The sequence below is a fragment of the Salmo salar genome, chromosome 03 (assembly GCF_965601325.2).
Source record: "Salmo salar chromosome 03, fSalSal1, whole genome shotgun sequence".
Classification (NCBI taxonomy): Eukaryota; Metazoa; Chordata; class Actinopteri; order Salmoniformes; family Salmonidae; genus Salmo; species Salmo salar.
Window position 1 is genome coordinate 11644746 of NC_138293.1, and position 23158 is coordinate 11667903.

The following is a 23158-nucleotide window of genomic DNA, read 5'->3' on the forward strand; positions in this document are numbered from 1 at the left end:
TGAGTCAGGCTACACTCACTAACATGCTGGAGAAGCACAATTAACCTTTCAAAGTTGGCTACGGCGAAATACAAGACTTCACAGCAAAAGTCAGAGTGCAAGAAGGAACCAAGCTTATCTTTCACAAACCACGTCCAGTTCCCTATGGTCTTAAGGAAGCAGTAGAGAAGGAACTGGACTGCTTACAGAAGAATAACATCACCATGAAAGTAGTGAGGAGCGACTGGGCCGCTCCGATCATTGTAGTGCCAAAGAAAGACAAGACCGTCAGAATGTGCGGAGACTACAAGGTCACAGTAAATTGCTGCATACTGCCAGAGGAATATCCACTACCAAACGCTGAAGATCTGTTTGCCACTCTAGCTGGTGGGAAGGTTTTCAGTAGGCTGGACCTGGCATTCGCTTATCAGCAACTGAAGCTGGATCCGGAGTCAGAACAGTATCTGACCATCAAAACACACAAGGGGCTATTCAGATTCAATCGCTTGGCCTATGGAATCTCGACAGCTCCAGCGATATTCCAACACACAATGGATCAGATCTTGGACGGTATAGACAATGTTGTGTGCTTCATGGATGACATCCTCGTGTCAGCACCAACCATTGGAGAGCACCTTGTAGTGCTGGACAAAGTGATGTCAAGACTGGAGAAATACGGAGTGAAAATAAAACGCAGCAAGTGTGAGTTCCTCCAGGACTCAGTGGAGTATCTCGGATACAAGATTGATGCACAAGGCCTGCACCCAACCAACAGCAAGGTGGAAGCAATCGTAAATGCACCAGCACTCACAAATATCTCAGAGCTGAGGTCATTTTTGGGGCTCCTGAACTATTACGGGAAGTTTGTGGCAAACTTGTCCACATTGTTGCATCCCCTTCACCAACTGCTGCAGGCCAATACAAAGTGGAATTGGTCCCCACAATGCGAAGAAGCATTCAAGACTTGCAAACAGCGTCTGCTAAAGAGCAAGTGGCTTGCCCACTATGACACAGAGATGAAGCTGAGACTCACGTGTGATGCATCTCCATACGGAGTAGGAGCCATCATCTCACATGTTCTACCGTCAGGCATCACGGACTCTGTCACCAAGTGAGAAAAATTATGATGAAATTGAGAAGGAAGCCCTGAGCATAATATTTGGAGTGAAAAAGTTTCACAAATACCTCTACGGAAGGAAGTTCCAACTGCTGACAGATCAAAAGCCTCTGTTGGCCATCCAGCTATAACAAGCCTTGCTGCACTTTGAATGCAACGTTGGGGTCTGATATTGCTAGCCTACGACTACGAGATCGAGTACAGACGATCCAGTGATCACGCAAATGCAGATGCACTATCAAGACTACCATGCAATAGTGACTCCGACAGTGAAGATGATAGAACAGTCTTCCAGATCTCTCTCATCGACAAACTGCCCATATCTGCTTCAGACATAGCAGAGGAAACAAGGAAAGACCCAGTGCTTTCCAAAGTCTTGGACTTAACATTAGGTGGTAGGCCAACCTTCGTAAATGACGATAACCTTCGTCCATTCATTGAAAAGAAAAACCAGTTGTCCACTGATCAAGGATGTGTTCTGTGGGGATCAAGGGTGGTGGTACCTCACAAATTCCAGAGGAGAATGCTATCTGACCTGCATGAGGGACATCCAGGGATCACTCGAATGAAAGCACAGTTATCAGTGGTGGCCTGGACTGGATCAGGACATTCAACAGCATGTAGGCCACTGCTCACCTTGTGAAGCTGTTCGCAACAAGCCTGCTGCTGCACCTCTTCATCCATGGTTCTGGGCTGCTACACCATGGGAATGCATCCATGTGGATTACGCCGAGATTGACAAGCAACATTTCCATGTTGTCGTCGATGTCCATTCCAAGTGGATGGAAGTGTTCCCTACTCAACTGACCACAGCTGAGAAGACCATAAATCTTCTCAGACACCTGTTCGCATCCTTTGGACTAGTCAAGGAGCAATCGGACAATGGACAATGGCCCTCCATTCACGTCAAACGATTTTGAAATGTTTCTCAAGAACAACAGAGTAAGGCACATCCTGTCACCACCTTACCATCTGGCATCAAACGGAGCAGCGGACAGAGCCCTGCAAACCTTTAAGAAGGCCTGGACTAGACTCGATGTTCAGTCTGTGCCCACCCACCAAAGGCTTCCCTGGTTCCTGTTTACTTACCGTAACACACCACACAGAGTAACGGAATGTACACCAGCTGAACTGTTTCTGAAACGCCAACCACGTACCCGCCTGACATTGTTGAAACCAGACTTGTCAAGCACTGTGGCAAAGCACAAGCTACAGCTGAAGAAAGCTCATGACAGACACTCAAAGACTGTCAGAGAATTCAAAGAAGGAGAGAGAGTGATGGTACGTGATTTCAGACACCCCAAGCGCCTGTGGAACTCAGGTGTGATCTTGCAACGTGGAGGACCTTTGACTTACCAAGTCCAAATTAGTCATCGCCATGTCAACGTTCATGTGGATCATCTGCTACGGTCCAACTCCCCAGCAGAGACATGCCGAGAGAACAAGAGAACAAGAACAATTACAACCGCCAGGACTATTCTCCTGACAGAGCCTGACCTTCCTCTTCTCCTGACAGAGCCTGACCTTCCACCCGAACCTGGCCCACCACCGGAAGCCCAGGAGGAGCGGAGGGATCCTATTCGACAGCAAAGGGCACCTCAAAAGCTTGACCTGTGAGTTGAGCTGTTTCAGGAGGTAACAGACAGTAAAACAAACAAACACTTTAATATGTCCTAGATAAAAGGAAAGAAAAAGGACATTACCTGGGTTAGTTATTAGGACACAAATTCCATCTTCGGGGCAGAATAATCCCCTGGATTTGTGCTGGGCTCTGAAAAGTCTGCTTCAACACAGTAGTTGAAAATGGTTAAGAATGCATTGTTCAGATATTGCATTAGTAGTTCCCTAACATATTTACCTTGTTCTCTGGGAGTTAAACACTATGGGGAGGAGTGTAGTATCTGTGATCTACATCTGTTTATATTAGTTACTATGCTGTTACTACGCAGTAATGTATTACGGCAGTGTTACATTACTACACCTAATAGGAAATGCACATGCGCACTCTTGTGCCGGGGGCTGTAGAGCACGAGGGGTTTTGACTAAAGCAAACTAACTGTACTCTCGTCTCCTGCCTGGTCATTTCTCCACAACACAAATATTACAATCCATAGATTCTTTAATGATAAAGATCAGTGACCAAACCCTTTGAGTAACCATGTCTGTCTAATATTCTATGCAGTTTGTTGTGGTAGGGATGATCCCCGATAGATGCCATATGCCCACATGCTGATCTTAAATATAGATTAAATTGATTTAAAATTTTAACATGTAATGAATTTTTTAAAAACCAAATAAATTGACCTTAAACGTAGATTAAGGAAAAAAGAGGCACCAGGTAATTTATATTTAGCCATTAGGTCAGCGCAATACAATAAGAATACACACATAATACAAAAAGTTTTAAAAAACTAGAAATTACAAAATGTCAGAGTGAGCAATATGAGAATGAGCAATATATGCATTCGAAAAGTATTCAGACCCATTGACCTTTTCCACATTTTGTTACATTACAGCCTTATTCTAAAATGGATTAAATACAATTTTCCCCCTCATCTATCTACACATAATACCCCATAATGAAAAAGTGAAAACTGGTCTTTAGACATTTTTGCAAATGTAAAAAAAATATATATATACTTATTTACATTTACATGTATTCAGACCCTTTGCTATGAGACTCGAAATTGAGCTCAGGTGCATCCTGTTTCCATTGATCATCCTTGAGATGTTTCTACAACTCTATTGCAGTCCACCTGTGGTAAATTCAATTGATTGGACATTATTTGGAAAGGCAAACATCTGTCTATATAAGTTCCCACAGTTGACAGTGCATGTCAGAGCAAAAATCAAGCCATGAGGTCAAAGGAATTGTCCGTAGAGCTCCGAGATGGGATGGTGTCGAGGCACAGATCTGGGGAAGGGTACCAAAAAATGTTTGCAGCATTGAAGGTCCCCAAGAAAACTGTGGCCTCCATCATTCTTAAATGGAAGAAGGTTGGAACCACCAATACTCTTCCTAGAACTGGCCAGCAATCGGGGGAGAAGGGCCTTGGTCAGGGAAGGGAAGGGACCAAGAACCCGATAATAACTCAGACAGAGCTCCAGAGTTCCTCTGTGCAGATGGGAGAACCTTCCAGAAGGACAACCATCTCTGCAGCACTCCACCAATCAGACCTTTATGGTAGATGGGCCAGACGGAAACCACTCTTCAGTAAAAGGCACATGACAGCCCGCTTGGAGTTTGCCAAAAGACACTTAAGGACTCTTGAGAAATCATGAGAAACAAGAGTCTCTGGTCTGATGAAACCAAGATTGAACGCTTGGCCTGAATGCCAAGTGTCACGTGGAGGAAACCTGGCACCATCCCTACGGTGAAGCATGGTTGTGGCAGCATCATGCTGTGGGGATGTTTTTCAGTGGCAGGGACTGGGAGACTAGTCAGGATCGAGGGAAAGATGAACGGAGCAAAGTACAGAGAGATCCTTGATGAAAACCTGCTCCAGAGTGCTTAGGACCTCAGACTGGGGTGAAGGTTCACATTCCAACAGGACAACGACCCTAAGTATACAGCCAAGACAACGCAGGTGTGGCTTTGTGACAAGTCTCTGAATTTCTTTCAGACGTCCAGCCAGAGCCCGGAAGATCGAGACCTGAAAAGAGAACCTGTGTAGCAACCCTCCCCATCCAACCTGACAGAGCTTAAGAGGATCTGCAGAGAAAAATTGGAGAAACTCCCCAAATACAGGTGTGCCAATCTTGTACCGTCATACCCAAGAAGACTGGAGGCTGTAATCGCTGCCAAAGGTGCTTCAACAAAGTACTGAGTAAAGGGTCTGAATACTTATGTAAATGTGATATTTCTAAAAACCTGTTTTTGCTTTGTCATGATGGGGTATTGTGTGTAGATTGATTAGTCAAAAAAACTATTGAATCCATTTTAGAATAAGGCTGTAACGTAACAAAATGTGGAAAATGTCAAGGAGTCTGAATACTTTCCAAAGGCACTGTACTAGTGCAGGTTACAATTTTGTTAATATTGTTAATGTTAACAGTAAAAAGTACAGGACCCTGAATCGACCCCTGTGGGACAACTTTCGTAATATCCAGGATATACAAACAATTGCACATACTATAAAACATTCTATTTTCACACACTCAATCAGTCTACTATTTAGAATGCAAGTAGGGATAATCGGACATGGCCATGCTTTCAGTGAGCAGTAAATCTATAGTAGCCTTAGTAGTGCAATCTTAACGGAGATGACTCTAACTCTTTTAACAAGCAGGATCACACCAGAAACCAAACGTTTACAAGACGACACCTGCAATTTAGGGCATATTTCCACAGGTTTCCAGAAGCACAATTTGGGTTCAGGTAGTCATTACATTCTCCACTGCGAGCTACCTGCTTTTAAAACTGTCAGCAGCAGTTGGCTACACCTTGAAGCCAGTGTGTGTGCTCAACGTCTGGTGACAGTTGAAAAACAAGAGTTCCCATCACCATTTCTTGTATGCTTCTCAGTCAGGAGTTCTGTAATATACTGTCGGTCCTTTTACGAGGGCTGGATGGAGCTCTGGCAATTCAATGTCCAGTCCAAGATATAAGAAAAGCCATGAAATAGGTGTAGAATCCATGGCTCAGTTTAAATACATGTTATGTCTTCTACATCTGAGTCTTTATATAATGTTTCAGTCAGCTTTCAGTCATAGAGAAGCCCTGTCATGATACCTTTGTCTGTACATTATTCCTTGAATCTATTCTACTAGACGACCAATTCTTATAGCCTTTAGCAGTACCCTTATCCTACTCCTCCTCTTTCCTCTGGTGATGTAGAGGTTAATCCAGGCCCTGCAGTGCCTAGCTCAACTCCCATTCCCCAAGCGCTCTCATTTGTTGACTTCTGTAACCGTAAAAGCCTTGGTTTCATGCATGTTAACATTAGAAGCCTCCTCCCTAAGTTTGTTTTATTCACTGCTTTAGCACACTCTGCCAACCCGGATGTCATAGCCGTGTCTGAATCCTGGCTTAAGAAGGCCAACAGAAACCCAGAAATTTCCATCCCTAACTATAACATTTTCCGACAAGATAGAACTGCCAAAGGGTGTGGAGTTGCAATCTACTGCAGAGTTCTGTCTTACTATCCAGGTCTGTGCCCAAACAATTTGAGCTTCTACTTTTAAAAATCCACCTTTCCAGAAACAAGTCTCTCACCATTGCCGCTTGCTATAGACCACCTTCTGCCCCCGGCTGTGCCCTGGACACCATATGTGAATTGATTGCCCCCCATCTATCTTCAGAGCTCATGCTGTTAGGTGACCTAAACTGGGACATGCTGAAAACCCCGCCCATCCTACAATCTAAACTTGATGCCCTCAATCTCACACAAATTATCAATGAACCTACCAGGTACAACCCCAAATCCGTAAACATGGGCACCCTCATAGATATCATCCTAACCAACCTGCCCTCCAAATACACCTCTGCTGTCTTCAACCAGGATCTCAGCGATCACTGCCTCCGTAATGGGTCTGTGGTCAAACGACCACCCGTCATCACTGTCAAACGCTCCCTAAAACACTTCAGCGAGCAGGCCTTTCTAATCGACCTGGTCCGGGTATCCTGGAAGTATTTTGACCTCATTCCGTCAGTTGAGGATGCCTGGTTATTCTTTGAAAGTGCTTTCCTCACCATCTTAAATAAGCATGCCCCATTCAAAAAATGTAGAACCAGGAACAGGTACAGCCCTTGGTTCACTCCAGACCTGACTACCCTTGACCAGCAGAAAAACATCCTGTGGCGTATTGCATTAGCATCGAATAGCCCCCGCGATATGCAACATTTCAGGGAAGTTAGGAACCAATATACACAGGCAGTTAGGAAAGCAAAGGCTAGCTTTTGCATCCAGAAATTTGCATCCTGTAGCACAAACTCCAAAAAGTTCTGGGACACTGTAAAGTCCATGGAAAATAAGAGCACCTCGTCCCAGCTGCCCACTGCACTGAGGATAGGAAACACTGTCACCACCGATAAATCCACGATAATTGAACATTTCAATAAGCATTTGTCTACGACTGGCCATGCTTTCCACCTGACTACCCCTACCCCAGTCAACAGCCCTGCACCCCCCACAGCAATTTGCCCAAGCCTACCCCATTTCTCCTTCACCCAAATCCAGATAGCTGATGTTCTGAAAGAGCTGCAAAATCTGGACCAATACAAATCAGCCGGGCTAGACAATCTGGACCCTCTTTCTAAAATGATCTGCCGAAATTGTTGCAACCCCTATTACTAGCCTGTTCAACATCTCTTTCATATCGTCTGAGATCCCCAAAGATTGGAAAGCTGCCGTGGTCATCCCCCTCTTCAAAGGGGGAGACACTCTAGACCCAAGGTCTTCGAAAGCCAAGTTAACAAACAGATCACCGACCATTTCGAATCCCACCGTACCTTCTCTGCTATGCAATCTGGTTTCCAAGCTGGTCATGGGTGCACCTCAGCCACGCTCAAGGTCCTAAACGATATCATAACCGCCATCGATAAGAGACAATACTGTGCAGCTGTATTCATCGACCTGGCCAAGGCTTTCGACTCTGTCAATCACCACATTCTTATCGGCAGACTCAACAGCCTTGGTTTCTCAAATGACTGCCTCGCCTGCTTCACCAACTACTTCTCAGACAGAGTTCAGTGTGTCAAATCAGAGGGCCTGTTTTCCGAACCTCTGGCAGTCTCAATGGGGGTGCCACAGGGTTCAATTCTCGGGCCTACTCTTTTCTCTCTATACATCAATAATGTCGCTCTTGCTGCTGGTCATTCTTTCATCCACCTCTACGCAGGCAACACCATTCTGTATACTTCTGGCCCTTCTTTGGACACTGTGTTAACTAACCTCCAGACGAGCTTCAATGCCATACAACTCTCCTACTGTGGCCTCCAACTGCTCTTAAAGGCAAGTAAAACTAAATGCATGCTCTTCAACTGATTGCTGCCTGCACCTGCCCGCCCGTCCAGCATCACTACTCTGGACGGTTCTGACTTGTGGACAACTACAAATACCTAGGTGTCTGGTTAGACTGTAAACTCTCCTTCCAGACTCACATTAAGCATCTCCAATCCAAAATTAAATCTAGAATCGTCTTCCTATTTCGCAACAAAGCATCCTTCACTCATGCTGCCAAACATACCATTGTAAAACTGACTATCCTGCCAATCCTTGACTTCGGTGATGTAATTTACAAAATAGCCTCCAACACTCTACTCAGTAAATTGGATGCAGTCTATCACAGTGCCATCCGTTTTGTCCCCAAAGCCCCATATACTACCCACCACTGTGACCTGTATGCTCTCGTTGGTTGGCCCTCACTTCATATTTGTCGCCAAACCCACTGGCTCCAGGTCATCTATAAGTCTTTGCTAGGTAAAGCCCCGCCTTATCTCAGCTCACTGGTCACCATAGCAGCACCCACCAGTAGCACGCGCTCCAGCAGGTATATTTCGCTGGTCACCGCCAAAGCCAATTCCTCCTTTGGCTGCCTCTCCTTCCAGTTCTCTGCTGCCAATGACTGGAACGAACTGCAAAAATCACTGAAGCTGCAGACTCATATCTCCCACACTAGCTTTAAGCACCAGCTGTCAGAGCAGCTCACAGATCACTGCACCTGTACATAGCTCATCTGTAAACAGCCCATCTATCTACCTACCTCATCCCCATACTGTATTTATTTATTTATCTTGCTCCTTTGCACCCCAGTATCTCTACTTGCACGTTCATCTTCTGCACATCTACCATTCCAGTGTTTAATTGCTATATTGTAATTACTTCGCCACCATGGCCTATTTATTGCGTTAACTTACCTCATTTGCACTCACTGTATATAGACTTTTTGTTTTCTTTTGTTCTACTGTATTATTGACTGTATGTTTTGTTTATTCCATATGTAACTCTGTGTTGTATGTGTCGAATTGCTATGCTTTATCTTGGCCAGGTCGCAATTGTAAATGAGAACTTGTTCTCAACTAGCCTACCTGGTTATATGAAGGTGAAATAAAAATAAAATGTACGACGGAGTCCCTGGATACAGCCCTTAGCCATGGTATACTGCTCAAAAAAATAAAGGGAACACTTAAACAACACAATGTAACTCCAAGTCAATCACACTTCTGTGAAATCAAACTGTCCACTTAGGAAGCAACACTGATTGACAATAAATGTCACATGCTGTTGTGCAAATGGAATAGACAACAGGTGGAAATTATAGGCAATAAGCAAGACACCCCCAATAAAGGAGTGGTTCTGCAGGTGAAGACCACAGACCACTTCTCAGTTCCTATGCTTCCTGGCTGATGTTTTGGTCACTTTTGAATGCTGGCGGTGCTTTCACTCTAGTGGTAGCATGAGACGGAGTCTACAACCCACACAGGTGGCTCAGGTAGTGCAGCTCATCCAGGATGGCACATCAATGCGAGCTGTGGCAAGAAGGTTTGCTGTGTCTGTCAGCGTAGTGTCCAGAGCATGGAGGCGCTACCAGGAGACAGGCCAGTACATCAGGAGACGTGGAGAAGGCCGTAGGAGGGAAACAACCCAGCAGCAGGAACGCTACCACCGCCTTTGTGCAAGGAGGAGCAGGAGGAGCACTGCCAGAGCCCTGCAAAATGACCTCCAGCAGGCCACAAATGTGCATGTGTCTGCTCACACGGTCAGAAACAGACTCCATGAGGGTGGTATGAGGGCCCGACGTCCACAGGTGGGGGTTGTGCTTACAGCCCAACACCGTGCAGGACGTTTGGCATTTGCCAGAGAACACCAAGATTGGCAAATTCGCCACTGGCGGCCTGTGCTCTTCACAGATGAAAGCAGGTTCACAATGAGCACGTGACAGACGTGACAGAGTCTGGAGATGCCGTGGAGAACATTCTGCTGCCTGCAACATCCTCCAGCATGACCGGTTTGGCGGTGGGTCAGTCATGGTGTGGGGTGGCATTTCTTTGGGGGGCCGCACAGCCCTCCATGTGCTCGACAGAGGTAGCCTGACTGCCATTAGGTACCGAGATGAGATCCCTCAGACCCCTTGTGAGACCATATGCTGGTGCGGTTGGCCCTGGGTTCCTCCTAATGCAAGACAATGCTAGACCTCATGTGGCTGGAGTGTGTCAGCAGTTCCTGCAAGAGGAAGGCATTGATGCTATGGACTGGCCCGCCCGTTCCCCAGACCTGAATCCAATTGAGCACATCTGGGACATCATGTCTCGCTCCATCCAGCAACGCCACGTTGCACCACAGACTGTCCAGGAGTTGGCGGATGCTTTAGTCCAGGTCTGGGAGGAGATCCCTCAGGAGACCATCCGCCACCTCATCAGGAGCATGCCCAGGCGTAGTAGGGAGGTCATACAGGCACGTGGAGGCCACACACACTACTGAGACTCATTTTGACTTGTTTTAAGGACATTACATCAAAGTTGGATCAGCCTGTAGTGTGGTTTTTCCACTTTAATTTTGAGTGTGACTCCAAATCCAGACCTCCATGGGTTGATAAATTGCATTTCCATTGATTATTTTTGTGTGATTTTGTTGTCAGCACATTCAACTATGTAAAGATAAAAGTATTTAATAAGATTATTTCTTTCATTCGGATCTAGGATGTGTTGTTTAAGTGTTCCCTTTATTTTTTTGAGCAGTGTATATTTGCCATATGCTACAAACCCCTGAGGTGCCTTATTGCTATTATAAACTGGTTACCAACATAATTGGAACAGTAAAAATATTTTTGGGTCATACCTGTGGTATACGGTCTGATTTTCCACGGCTTTCAGCCAATCAGTATTCAGGGCTCAAAGCACCCAGTTTATTATAACTAATGAACCTTGTAACTTAATACCTGAAATGTAAATATTTTTTTTAAATAGACTGCGGTGATATGAACAGCAGTGTGAACCAAAGATAATTCAGAGTGAGGGTGGTGCAAGAGGTTAGACTCCCACACAGAACATCTGTGGCTGTGTGCTTGTGCATGGGAGTTCACTTCACTCTCCTGTGATGTGATAGCTGCCTGATACTATTTTGAATAGATGTTCTCTGTCCTAGAACATCAGTACATAAAGGGGAATTGTCCAAAACTCCATTTATGGTTTCTAAACCTATTTGTTTATTGTTTATTATCCTTGTTAAAAGCCCTGTCCTTGGACAGATCAGACTGGTCATGACTCATGAAAGTAGAGATGTTGCTGGATTGTTGGTCATTTTTTATCGATGTGCTACGGTGTCATTTTCCTAAAGTCTGAAATTAGCATGTTGAGCCCTTTAGTTAGTCTACATTCAAGGACACTGTCAGTTTCACTAAATACTACCATCCACAATATACACGTGATAAAGCAGCAGTCTATTGAACCCTATTTGAATGGGACTGGTATAATTAAGCAGTAAGGCCAGAGGAGGTGTGGTATATGGACAATATAGCACGGCTTAGGACTGTTCTTATGATGTCATATGTTTCATTTTTCTATCTGTGACTGTGCTTTATATATTCTGATGCTATTTCTGTCTTTATGTTGTACAAACCAGAGAATAAAAGACAAATCAACAAATGTGTTAAATCTTTATTTCTTCCTTTCACTTCATAGTTGTTCCCACAGCCTTGTTTAAAACGCAGCTGAGTTCTTTTAAACTTGGAGGTCCTAAATATAGATTCTCCATTGAAAATGTATTATAGTCCAGGACTAGGCTTAATGTATGTGAGGGAATTTGGCAATTTTTTGTTTTACTCAAAGCTGTTTTAAAACCTTTTTGAGAAAAGAGATGGTTTCAGTGAGCAGTAAATCTAATTTATCCTCAGTAGTCCATTCCCTAGTGGAGATGGTTTCAGGGAGCAGTAAATCTGATTTATCCTCAGTAGTCCATTCCCTAGTGGAGATGGTTTCAGTGAGCAGTAAATCTAATTTATCCTCAGTAGTCCATTCCCTAGTGGAGATGGTTTCAGGGAGCAGTAAATCTGATTTATCCTCAGTAGTCCATTCCCTAGTGGAGATGGTTTCAGTGAGCAGTAAATCTGATTTATCCTCAGTAGTCCATTCCCTAGTGGAGATGGTTTCAGGGTTCAGTAAATCTGATTTATCCTCAGTAGCCCATTCCCTAGTGGAGATGGTTTCAGTGAGCAGTAAATGAAATTTATCCTCAGTAGTCCATTCCCTAGTGGAGATGGTTTCAGGGAGCGGTAAACCTGATTTATCCTCAGTAGTCCATTCCCTAGTGGAGATGGTTTCAGGGAGCAGTAAATCTGATTTATCCTCAGTAGTCCATTCCCTAGTGGAGATGGTTTCAGGGAGCAGTAAATCTGATTTATCCTCAGTAGTCCATTCCCTAGTGGAGATGGTTTCAGTGAGCAGTAAATCTGATTTATCCTCAGTAGTCCATTCCCTAGTGGAGATGGTTTCAGGGTTCAGTAAATATGATTTATCCTCAGTAGTCCATTCCCTAGTGGAGATGGTTTCAGTGAGCAGTAAATCTGATTTATCCTCAGTAGTCCATTCCCTAGTGGAGATGGTCTTAACTCAGAAACACCAGAAACCAAACATTTACAAGACAATTCAGCAATTCAGGACATATTTCCACAGGTTTCCAGAAGCACACTTTGGCCTCAAGGTGTAGCCAACTGCTGCTGACAGTTTTAAAAGCAGGTAGCACCCAGGGGAGAATGTAATGACTAGCTGAACCCAGTGTTTGTGATCCGTCTGGTGACAGTTGAAAATCAAGAGGCCCCATCACCAACAGTGGCTGCTAACGCAAACTGATACCTGTGAAACTCAAAACAGTTGTGGTATTTCCTTCTATGCTTCTCAGGCAGGTTTGTAATATGCTGTACTGTATGTTCATTTGGTTTCAGCACTTTTATGAGGGCTGGATGGAGCTCTGGTAATTCAATGTCCAGTCCAAGATACAGTGCCCTTCGTAATTAATGGGACAGTGAAGCATATTTTCTTATTTTGGCTATGGGGTTAAAGTGCAGACTGTCAGCTTTAATCCATATTAAGTGAACTGTTTCGAAGTTATAGCACTTGTAAATAGTCCCCCCATTTTAGGAAACTAAAAGTATTCATTTGTATCAAAATAGTAAAAAGTGAAGTATTTGGTCCCAGATTCCTAGCATGCAGTGACTACATAAAGCTTGTGACTACGTTTGCTTTTGCTGTTTGTTTTGGTTGTGTTTCAGATTATTTTGTGCCCAATAGAAATGAATGGAAAATATTGTATTGTGTAACATTAATTTGACACAATAAAATATCACTCATCATTATTCACGATTCATTCGGCAATATCCGTAATCATGGTAGCATCCACATTAATGTAGAAGTGTTTAGAAACATGTTCTATTGTTATTTAGAATAAAGGTGACTCAACACATTATTTACCATTCATTTCTATTGGGCACAAAATATCTGAAACACAACCAAAACAAACAGCATATTCATCCAACAAATGTGTAGTCACAAGCTTGATGTAGTCATTGCATGGTATGAATATGGGAACATAAACTTACTACTTTAATACACACTTTTGGTCCCCTAAAATGGGAGGACTACATACAAAAAGTGCAGTAATTTCTTAACTGTCACCCTATATGAATGAAAATACCCTCAAATTAAAAAGCTGACAGTCTGCACTTTAACACATTGTCATTGTCTCATTTCAAATCCCAAATTTTGGAGTATAGAGATAAAATAATAAAAAAAATGCTTCACTGTCCCAATAATTACAGAGGGTACGGTCTAAGAAAAGCCATGAAGTATGTGTAAACAATGAGTCCATGGCTGAGTGGAAATACATCTTCTACATCTGAGTCTTTATATGATGTTTCGGTCAGCTTTCAGTCATAGAGAAGACCTGTCATGATACTGATACTCATTGTGACTTCCTGGATTCACCTACAATGGCCTCACCACACCCCTGGATTCCACTGCTGACACCACTGATGGATTCAGGAGATGACCAGCACTGAGTATTCTTACCTCTAAAATGCTGAACATGTTTGCTAATATGACATACATTTCAGACAGCAATGGCTTTTTACTGTGTTTTCACACGTTATCAGAACCACTGTGATAGATTGGTTATGTTGTTGTGTAGTTCGGGTATTAATTAATGTTTCCATAAGAAAATTCAAGCTTGTTTCAAAACTTTTTATTTGGAACTAAAATAAACAAACTGACCAGAGGAAGGATTTGAGGTTGACAGGTTTTAGAAATACTATGAAAACAACATTAAATACACTCAGGAGAGACTATGTTCACGAAACACTGGAAATGGACAATGTACAACCACAGAAAACATACCAACATATCGACACAAATTTAGATTAGGCTGTCTTCAAGTATATTAGCTAACCCTATTCTACAAACACAATACAGACATTTATTTCTACAGACAAACGTAGTATTAAATGAGGAACTTTCACATAGACTTCTATGGGACCATAAAACGTAGAGGGACTAATGTTGGGTTCCCCACAGCCAGAATATCACAGCCAGTATACCACAGCCAGTATATTACAGCCAGTATATCACAGACAGTACAATTATATACCTTCAGGCACTGTAATTGAGCAAATCTGATTAACTATTGCAGGTCTGGAACTTCCTGTTGATAAAGCACTAGCCGTCCTGCTTTAGCAGTATTGGACCATGGGAGATATTTTAGCACCTTGGGAGGACCATGAGTGTGTGTGTGTGTGTGTGTGTGTGTGTGTGTGTGTGTGTGTGTGTGTGTGTGTGTGTGTGTGTGTGTGTGTGTGTAAAACATTAACTTGTCTCACTTTCTTCCAGTTCTAGCGATCTATCGTCTAGTTGACATTTGAGTGACGTGTGTTTTTTTTTAGATGTACTTCTTCCTGTACTGACCCATGTAACTCCTCAGGAAGTCTTCCAACTGTGGGACAGCGTACCCGGGCCCGGCCTTCTGCTGCACCGGCTCCTCATTGGCCGCTGATTCCATCGCAGCGGGGGAGTCCTCGGCACGACGAAGGCGACAGTTGTAGTCGTATTCGGGGTCGCAGTCGGGATCGGGCAAGATCACACCGCTCTTGGGCTCGTTGGCCTCGGCGGTGAGGGTAGTGGGGGCAGACATGCCGTTGCAGGTGAAGTCGTAGGGGTGGCACTGGGGTACGGCGGGGGTCTTGGGTTCGTCGCTGGCCTCCACAGGAGTGCAGTCCTTGTCGTAGTGCACGTAGCAGTCATGGCCCTCCTTGGTCTTCCCGAGGAAGCCCAGGCGGGAGCGGATCTGGAACTGAGGCAGCGCTGGGGGGGCCTTATGGAGCGCGGCGGCGGCACCAAGCAGGCAGTATGGGTCGTAGCGCGGGTCACACGCCAAAGGGGCGGGGGCTGGCGCAGGTACGTCTTTGGGCGTGTACTCCAGGACGGGCTTGGTGAGGCCCGCCAGCTTGGTGGCGGTGAGGGGGTTACAGCCCTTGTCAAAGAGGGGGTTGCAGTGCTGCTCCTTCGGGGTCTCCAGGGGAGCGGGAGGAGGGGTCGCTATGCTAGCCATGCACAGGGGGTCGGTGGCCGGGTCGCAGGTGGGGTACAGGTGGAAGAAGCCGGAGGGGGCCTTCTTCACCAACTGGGGCCGGCAGTAGGGGTCCTTGGTGGGATCGCAGCCCAGGGCAGCATAGGACGGGGCGGGTCCAGGAGCGGGCCTGTAGCCGTAGGCGGCACGCAGGTGGTACTGCAGACACTCGGTGTCGTCAAAGTTACAGATACGCAGCAGCTCTGTCTTCTGCTCAGCGGTGAGGAAGGGCTCCAGGACTGGGGCGTAGTAGAGCCCTGTGGGGGTCTTCAGAGGGTACGGCAGGAAGGGGGTCAGGCCAGGCACTGGGGCGGCTTTGACCGGAGCCGGGGCTGGAGTCAGAGGAGGCTTTGGGGCAGCCATCTTAGGGGTCATGGGGAAGAGGCAGTAGGGGTCGATATAAGGGTTGCACATTCCGACTGTGGCGGTCTTGATGGGCGCGGGCATCAACACCTTGGCCTTGGGCTTGCTGGTGGACTCGGCGATGCACTCTGGGTCGTCGGATTCGGCGCAGGTCCTGTAGATAGCACTGAGGTGGGTGAGGTAGTGGTTGAAGGTGGGACCCTCCTCGGAGCGGTGCTTGTTCTGCAGGTAGATCACGTACATCTTGTCCAGATCCTCGATCTTTAAGTGAGGGAAGAGACGGACTCCCATCAGATCCAGACATGGGTTCAAATTGTATGTTGTCTTTCAAATACTTTGCACATTTGATTGACCCTGCCTGAAAAGCCAGATGGGTCAAATTTTCACTTTTTCCGACTATACCATTGGTTCCATTGTGCCTGGCTCAATCTAGACTGTCAAGGGCTAATGGGGGTGGTGGAGAGGCGCAGTACAAAGTACCAGTTATCTACAAGTGAATAAACTGAAGAATATGGATTAAGATAAACTGGTAGCTAACAAACCAAAAGTACGTTCACTCAAAACAACGTCTGTGGATTGTTTGACACTCACTCCTTCCTGGTTACCAGTATCCATGAAGAATCTGTACCATCCCCAGAAGTCAGGGAGCTGCTGGAGGACGGGCATGTGAACAGGAAGACTCCTCTTACTGCGGACATCCCTGGATACTGAAGATGCTGATACAATAGAGAGAAAGACAGCATATATTAAGAAGAGAATGTGGACTCAAAAAGAGCCATATTAGATTAAATAAATACAACACCTGTACATGAGTATGTGTGAGTACACCACTACATGGCTGTTTGTGTGTGTACTGTAAGGGTGTATGTAAAATGGTATCACTGTAAGTGAGTTAACTGTTTATGTCTGAAAATCTTTTAGTATGACATACTGTCCAGTAAACAGTACCACAGTTTGGACACACATATTCATTCAAGGGTTTTTCTTTATTTGTACTATTTTCTACATTGTAGAATAATAGTGAAGACATCAAAACTATGAAATAACACATATGTAATCATGTAGTACCAAAAAAAGTGTAATATTTTAGATTCCTCAAAGTAGCCACCCTTTGCACAGTCTTGGCATTCTCTCAACCAGCTTGAATGGTACTGTACATGCTAATATCCTTGTTTCCCTTGTTGTCTCATTCAAACCAGTCCCCCTCACTCACCCTCCTCCACATTCTGCCTCACCGGGCCGGCCCCCAGAAACTCTGTAAAACAACGGTAGGGACATGAGTCGACGAGAACCAGATGTTGTGTGGCTCTGCTAATAGGTCCCTGGGAGAACATGGCAGGAGCCGGCACTTAGAGGAACAGCCCAGGCAGCATCCTGACCATTAACATACACACACATCCTTTAAACATACACATACTGTACAGACACACCACCTGGAAGTCAGTGGAAACCATAAAACTACAAAGAGAGCCCAGAAGACCCCCCCCCCCCCCCCATCCAATTAAACCCCCACTATAAAGTAAGATGTTTTGGGGGGAGGGAGGGGGCGGAATCTGATGTTCTGTACATTGTGTCTCTGTACGTTAGAAGCACCAGGGGTTTCCTTCAGAGGTTTATGGCAGAAGGGAAAACGCCTCGTCAACTGGTTATGTTATGGTGAGACGTCTACGGTGCCTTACCTTGACTAATGAGACTAGAGTTCAGCTACAATGGCATCAGAGATTCAACTCCAAGGCATCAGAGATTCAACTCCAAGGCATCAGAGATTCACCTCCAAGGCATCAGAGATTCACCTCCAAGGCATCAGAGATTCACCTCCAAGGCATCAGAGATTCAACTCCAAGGCATCAGAGATTTATGTATTTTTATATGGTGGTGTACACTTTAGACTGCATTCCCCTATGACTGACAAGTGATCATCTACCGTACAAGCATTGGTTTGATGTAGAGTGTAGTAACAGCCCATCCTTTTAGTGACATTGTAGATATAAATGATTATGTACTAACATCCATTAGTGGTATGAATGATGCTCTATGTAGAATGCCTTTGGGCTTAGTAAAGTGACTGATTATAAAGCTATCTATCTATTGGGCTACAGTAAAGTGACTGATTATAAAGTTATCTATCTATTGGGCTACAGTAAAGTGACTGATTATAAAGTTATCTATCTATTGGGCTACAGTAAAGTGACTGATTATAAAGTTATCTATCTATTGGGCTACAGTAAAGTGACTGATTATAAAGTTATCTATCTATTGGGCTACAGTAAAGTGACTGATTATAAAGTTATCTATCTATTGGGCTACAGTAAAGTGACTGATTATAAAGTTATCTATCCATCTATTCGGCTACAGTAAAGTGACTGATTATAAAGCTATCTATTGGGCTACAGCAGTGCTTAAATTATTGCCGGATCCTGTCACCTCTCCGTTTTGGACTGTTTCGTTCTAGAACGTATTTGACTGGATCCGGTACCTCTCCGTTTTGGACTGTTTCGTTCTAGAACTTATTTGACTGGATCTAGTGGCCTGAAAAATAATTGGCAGTTTTTGCAATGTAAAAATTCTAATAACAAAGTTAATTTAAGTTGCCTTTTTGTTAAATATCCTGCTGCCCCCCTCCCCTATATCTATCAGAGAACTTGAATGAAATTCACTTTCTATGGATCTCTCTCCCTCTCGCTGCTCTGATAGACATGAGCCTGTAGCTCTCATCTCTCCAGCGTTGCACTTCATAATGTATTACCTTTTATAGGTGGTTCGAGCCCTGAATGCTGATTGGCTGACAGCCGTGGTATACCAGACCATATTCCACGCGTATGACAAAACATTTATTTTTACTGCTCTAATTACGTTCGTAACTAGTTTATAATAGCAATAAGTCACCTCGGGTGTTTGTGGTATATGGCCAATATACCACGGCTAAGGGCTGTATCCAGGTACTCCACCTTGCGTCGTGCATAAGAACATCCCTTAGCCGTGGTATATTGGCCATATACCACACCCCTTCCTACCACACCCCTTTTTGCTTAAATAGAGCCGCATGAACAGTTCTGGGGGAGCTGAGCACACCCGATCAATTGAAATAAATTTGCCAAAGTTATAGAGTTCCTGCTGTCTGTTCAGAAAGAAATTAAATAATTAAGAAAAGCCTACTACACCATGATAAAAGACTATAGTTTTGCCACAGAGGATGAATAGCTTATTAAAAATAGCCAAGCTGTGGAGTGTAGCCCAAAAACAAGGCATGGCATAGTCGGAAACACACTACAAATCTGTCAGTGAATGAACAGCATGTAGACAAAAATGGCCTTCACAATATTTCTACAATTGCGGGAAAACACGTTGGAAAGCAAATGGCTCCTGCTGAAAAGAGAAGACTATAATCTGTCAGCTTTAGGCTACCAAAATATTTTAGCATCTTCCAAATATTGTTTTACAAAGTAAAACGAGAGAGAGAGGCTTTTGGCACGAGCGCAAATGCCAAAACCAGCTAGTGAGCTGCGCATCATTGGGTGAGTCAGTGAAACTGGAAAGCATTTTTATTTAACTTCTATTTAACTAGGCAAGTCAGTTAAGAACAAATTCTTATTTACAATGACGGCCTAGGAACAGTGGATTAACTGTCTTGTTCAGGGGCAGAACGACAGATTTTTACGGACTATCATTTCCTCCTCATACTGTAGCATACAATATGACTCCACACACCTAGAGAAGGTCGTTTTCACTGATCTCAGATTCTCAGTGTCAAAGTAGCCTGCCATTTCGATCATTGTGCGGTATTATGGTGCTTTCAAGACAACTTGGAACGTGGTCAAATCATGATGTCAGTGATCTACAGATCGAAAAGTCTGAGCGCTAGAAAGAGGCCAGAGTTCCCCACTTGGAATTCCGAGTTAGATGACCGTTCAAAACACATTTTTCCAGTCGGAGCTCGTTTTACCGAATTCCCTGTTGTCTTGAACGCACTGAAGTCGGAAGCTGGAGATTTCCCAGCTCCGAGTTCCCAGTTGTTTTGAACGCAGCATTATACCAACGTCTTCAGTTATGTAAAATTAAATCCGTTTATAAAACTCAAATGTTTCCCATGTGTGCAACTTCTGCAAGTGCCCCCATCTACTGCTCTATGCCATTACGCAAATGTGATATGAATGCAATGCTTGATTAGAAAAGTGACATTTTTTCCCCTCATGCCTCAGAGCTCAGGTCACCCCCCTCTTGCTCACTTTTTGTTCCGGCACCTCCCGCTTTACAAATTAAGCACTGGGCTACAGTAAAGCGACTGATATAAAGTGCCAGTCAGTAAATCAGTCAGTCATGTCTTTCAGAAAGTGCTGAAGCACAGCAGTCTCACTCACCTGGTGATAACACTAGGAGGATTCCAGTGTAGATCAGGGAAAACGTTGGTCTTCCTGCCCGTGCCATTTTCAGCTTTGTCTGTCTCCTGAGTGTGAAATTGGGAATATTGATTATTTTTTGGGGGGAAACAGGTAAGAGAGGGTGAGATTTTTTCCTGAACATGCTAAAATAGGTGAGACTTTAAACAAGTTTATGTATAAGTAGTGTACATACCAATAATAAATGAATATTTGTAAACATTTATAAACATGTAGCCTATAAGCATTTATACGTTTCCAATACTGAACGGCTCCTCTAGCTCACAAAATGTCTGCTTGTGTATGGTCATGTAAATGCATAACCTTTGTGTATGGTCATGTAAATGCATAACCTTTGTCATAACCTTTGTGTATGGTCATGTAAATGCATAACCTTTGTCATAACCTTTGTGTATGGTCATGTAAATGCATAACCTTTGTGTATGGTCATGTAAATGCATAACCTTTGTGTATGGTCATGTAAATGCATAACCTTTGTGTATGGTCATGTAAATGCATAACCTTTGTGTATGGTCCTGTAAATTCATAACCTTTGCAGTAAACAGTTGTTTATACAGACCCAAGTCATTGTCCTGTAAATGGATAATCAGTCTAATTTGTTTCTTCTATCAACGTTGAAAACAGCTGATCTTGGAGCAATGCACTAAAGCACCAAAGGCTAGTAACTTCAACAAAAAATATTTTAACATCCTGCAAAACAATATCATGTAGCCTGCTTATCTTGCTCGGACTAGACTATACAGTTTTTCCTGAGGCAAAGTCTTGAAAAGGCATTAAAATGTAATTCACTGGAATGATGTATTCTTCTACTGGCTTTACCACTGATGGAGGGATTGACTTAACAGAATAGAACTCCCATCTGTTATAATGATAATCCATTGCCAGCTTTGCTCCCAAACCAACAACTGAACCATTGTAGATTCTGAAATAAACTCTTGCATGTAGTAACTGACTGACACTAGCTTTCCTACCATACAAAGAGCTTGGTACTATATAAACAATATACATCAACTGTATATAAAAAGTCACAGTGAACATCATACATCTAGCAAACATTACACATTTATGTATTTTGAGCACATTCTTGTATAATGAAAAGCGCTTTACAAATGTAATACATTATTCTAAGCACACCACTGTAACACACTATATGCATTATAATCCAGGACTTACCTGTTGTTCAAGTGAAGCTCTGCCCTCCTGAGATCCTGAAGGAGCCAGTGGCTCTCTGGGTTGATTGGTTTGGGGGGGGGGGGGGGGTATAGCTCACCGAGCTGTGTGTGCACCCTACCTTTCTGCTCCCTTGTATGGGAGACGAGCGCAGGGCAACATTTTTAAGGAGCTTCTTGATCATTACAAAACAAAAAAAGGCATGTCGTATGGCTGGAGCATGCTGTTACAAGCTCCGGTATTGGCTCCTGTACAGCCAGCTGATGGACCAATAGGGGGCCTGTAATTACCCCAACTGAACAGCAAGACCCCTGGGTAGATAAATACCTGATTAACAGGATACCATTTTGATGTACCTTATTTGTTTTACACTGATTTGGAATTTGGGTTTAAAGATGGCTACAAATATAAACCAAGACAACAATCAGTGTCGTTGGATAGAACAGCCATTATTATGGATCTTAGAGCTGATTCAGGCAGCAGGATTCACTCAGTAAAACCCTAAAAACAGTCAACTTATCTCTGACTGTGTTGTTTCTCACAGAACAGCTAGTGTAGTATAATAGAATGTGAAGATCCCTCACTCAGCCAGAGAGCTAGCCTACCTTCTACTACTATATACAGTATCTCTATGTGCAGTGTCTCCAGCCATAGATCTAGCCTACCTTCTACTACTATATACAGTATCTCTATGTGCAGTGTCTCCAGCCATAGTCAATAGCTAGTCATATATCTCATAACACATTCCTCTTGTATTTGATTAGAATCCCTATCAGCTGTTGCTATAGCAGCAGCTACTCTTGCTGGTGGTCCACACAAATCATGACATAATACAGAACATTAATAGACAGGAACAGCTCAAGGACAGAATTACACAGATTTAAAATAACCAAAAAAAAAGGTCCCACAGACAGTTAAACTATGGTCCGTGCTATCCAGAAACGTTGGGACGTCCCTACCCCATTGAAGTTGAAATTTATAATGGTTAAGGTTAAGATTAAGGATGTCCCAAGAATGCAGAATAATACTGACCGTTACACTATCTTAACTTCTTACACCGTCTTTCCTGGAAACACAACTGAAGAGAGCGACTGTTGTCCAAGCAGAGACCTTTATGAGCACACTACCAACTGAGCTCTGACTGACACCTGGAAACATGCCAACCGGGACCAGTGGCACTGAGCTGGTTCTGTTGGAATCAACTTGAAAAGCTTTATGAAGCCTTCAATGGCCCTTCATAAAGCCTTCGTAGATGCTTCATAAACCATTCATAAGCAACGTCATGCTACATGGAAGGTGGGAAAAGGGCTATGCCACATTTGAATAATATGTAGTATAGAATGTATAGATCATCAAATGGACCACGTGCAAAGTGAAGACATTACCTCCTCAGTCGTCCATGCATGGAGGCATTCTATAGGTCAATGAACCAGTTGCCTTGAAAACAACTCTTAAGTTAATAGTAACCATATTGTTAATGTCAAAGTTGTTATACTCATGGAAACATTATGGCAAGGGAAGTTTGTATGAAAAGCCCATAAAGCGGTTTCTTAACACTTGTGGACAAAGAAAACTCGTTA

The 23158-nt window shown here is 43.8% G+C and overlaps 1 protein-coding gene across 1 annotated transcript; it reads right to left on the reverse strand.

Moving 5' to 3' along the window:
- Positions 1-14256: 14256 nt before the first annotated feature.
- Positions 14257-23079, reverse strand: LOC106598340 (uncharacterized). Its single transcript, XM_014189384.3, has 5 exons — positions 21582-23079; positions 20370-20455; positions 17225-17266; positions 16603-16727; positions 14257-16272 (listed from the first exon to the last, which is right to left on the reverse strand). The coding sequence occupies exons 2-5, from the start codon at positions 20434-20436 to the stop codon at positions 14962-14964; spliced, it is 1545 nt and encodes a 514-aa protein (XP_014044859.3). The 5' UTR covers positions 20437-20455; positions 21582-23079; the 3' UTR covers positions 14257-14961.
- Between the last annotated feature and the right edge of the window lie 79 nt (positions 23080-23158).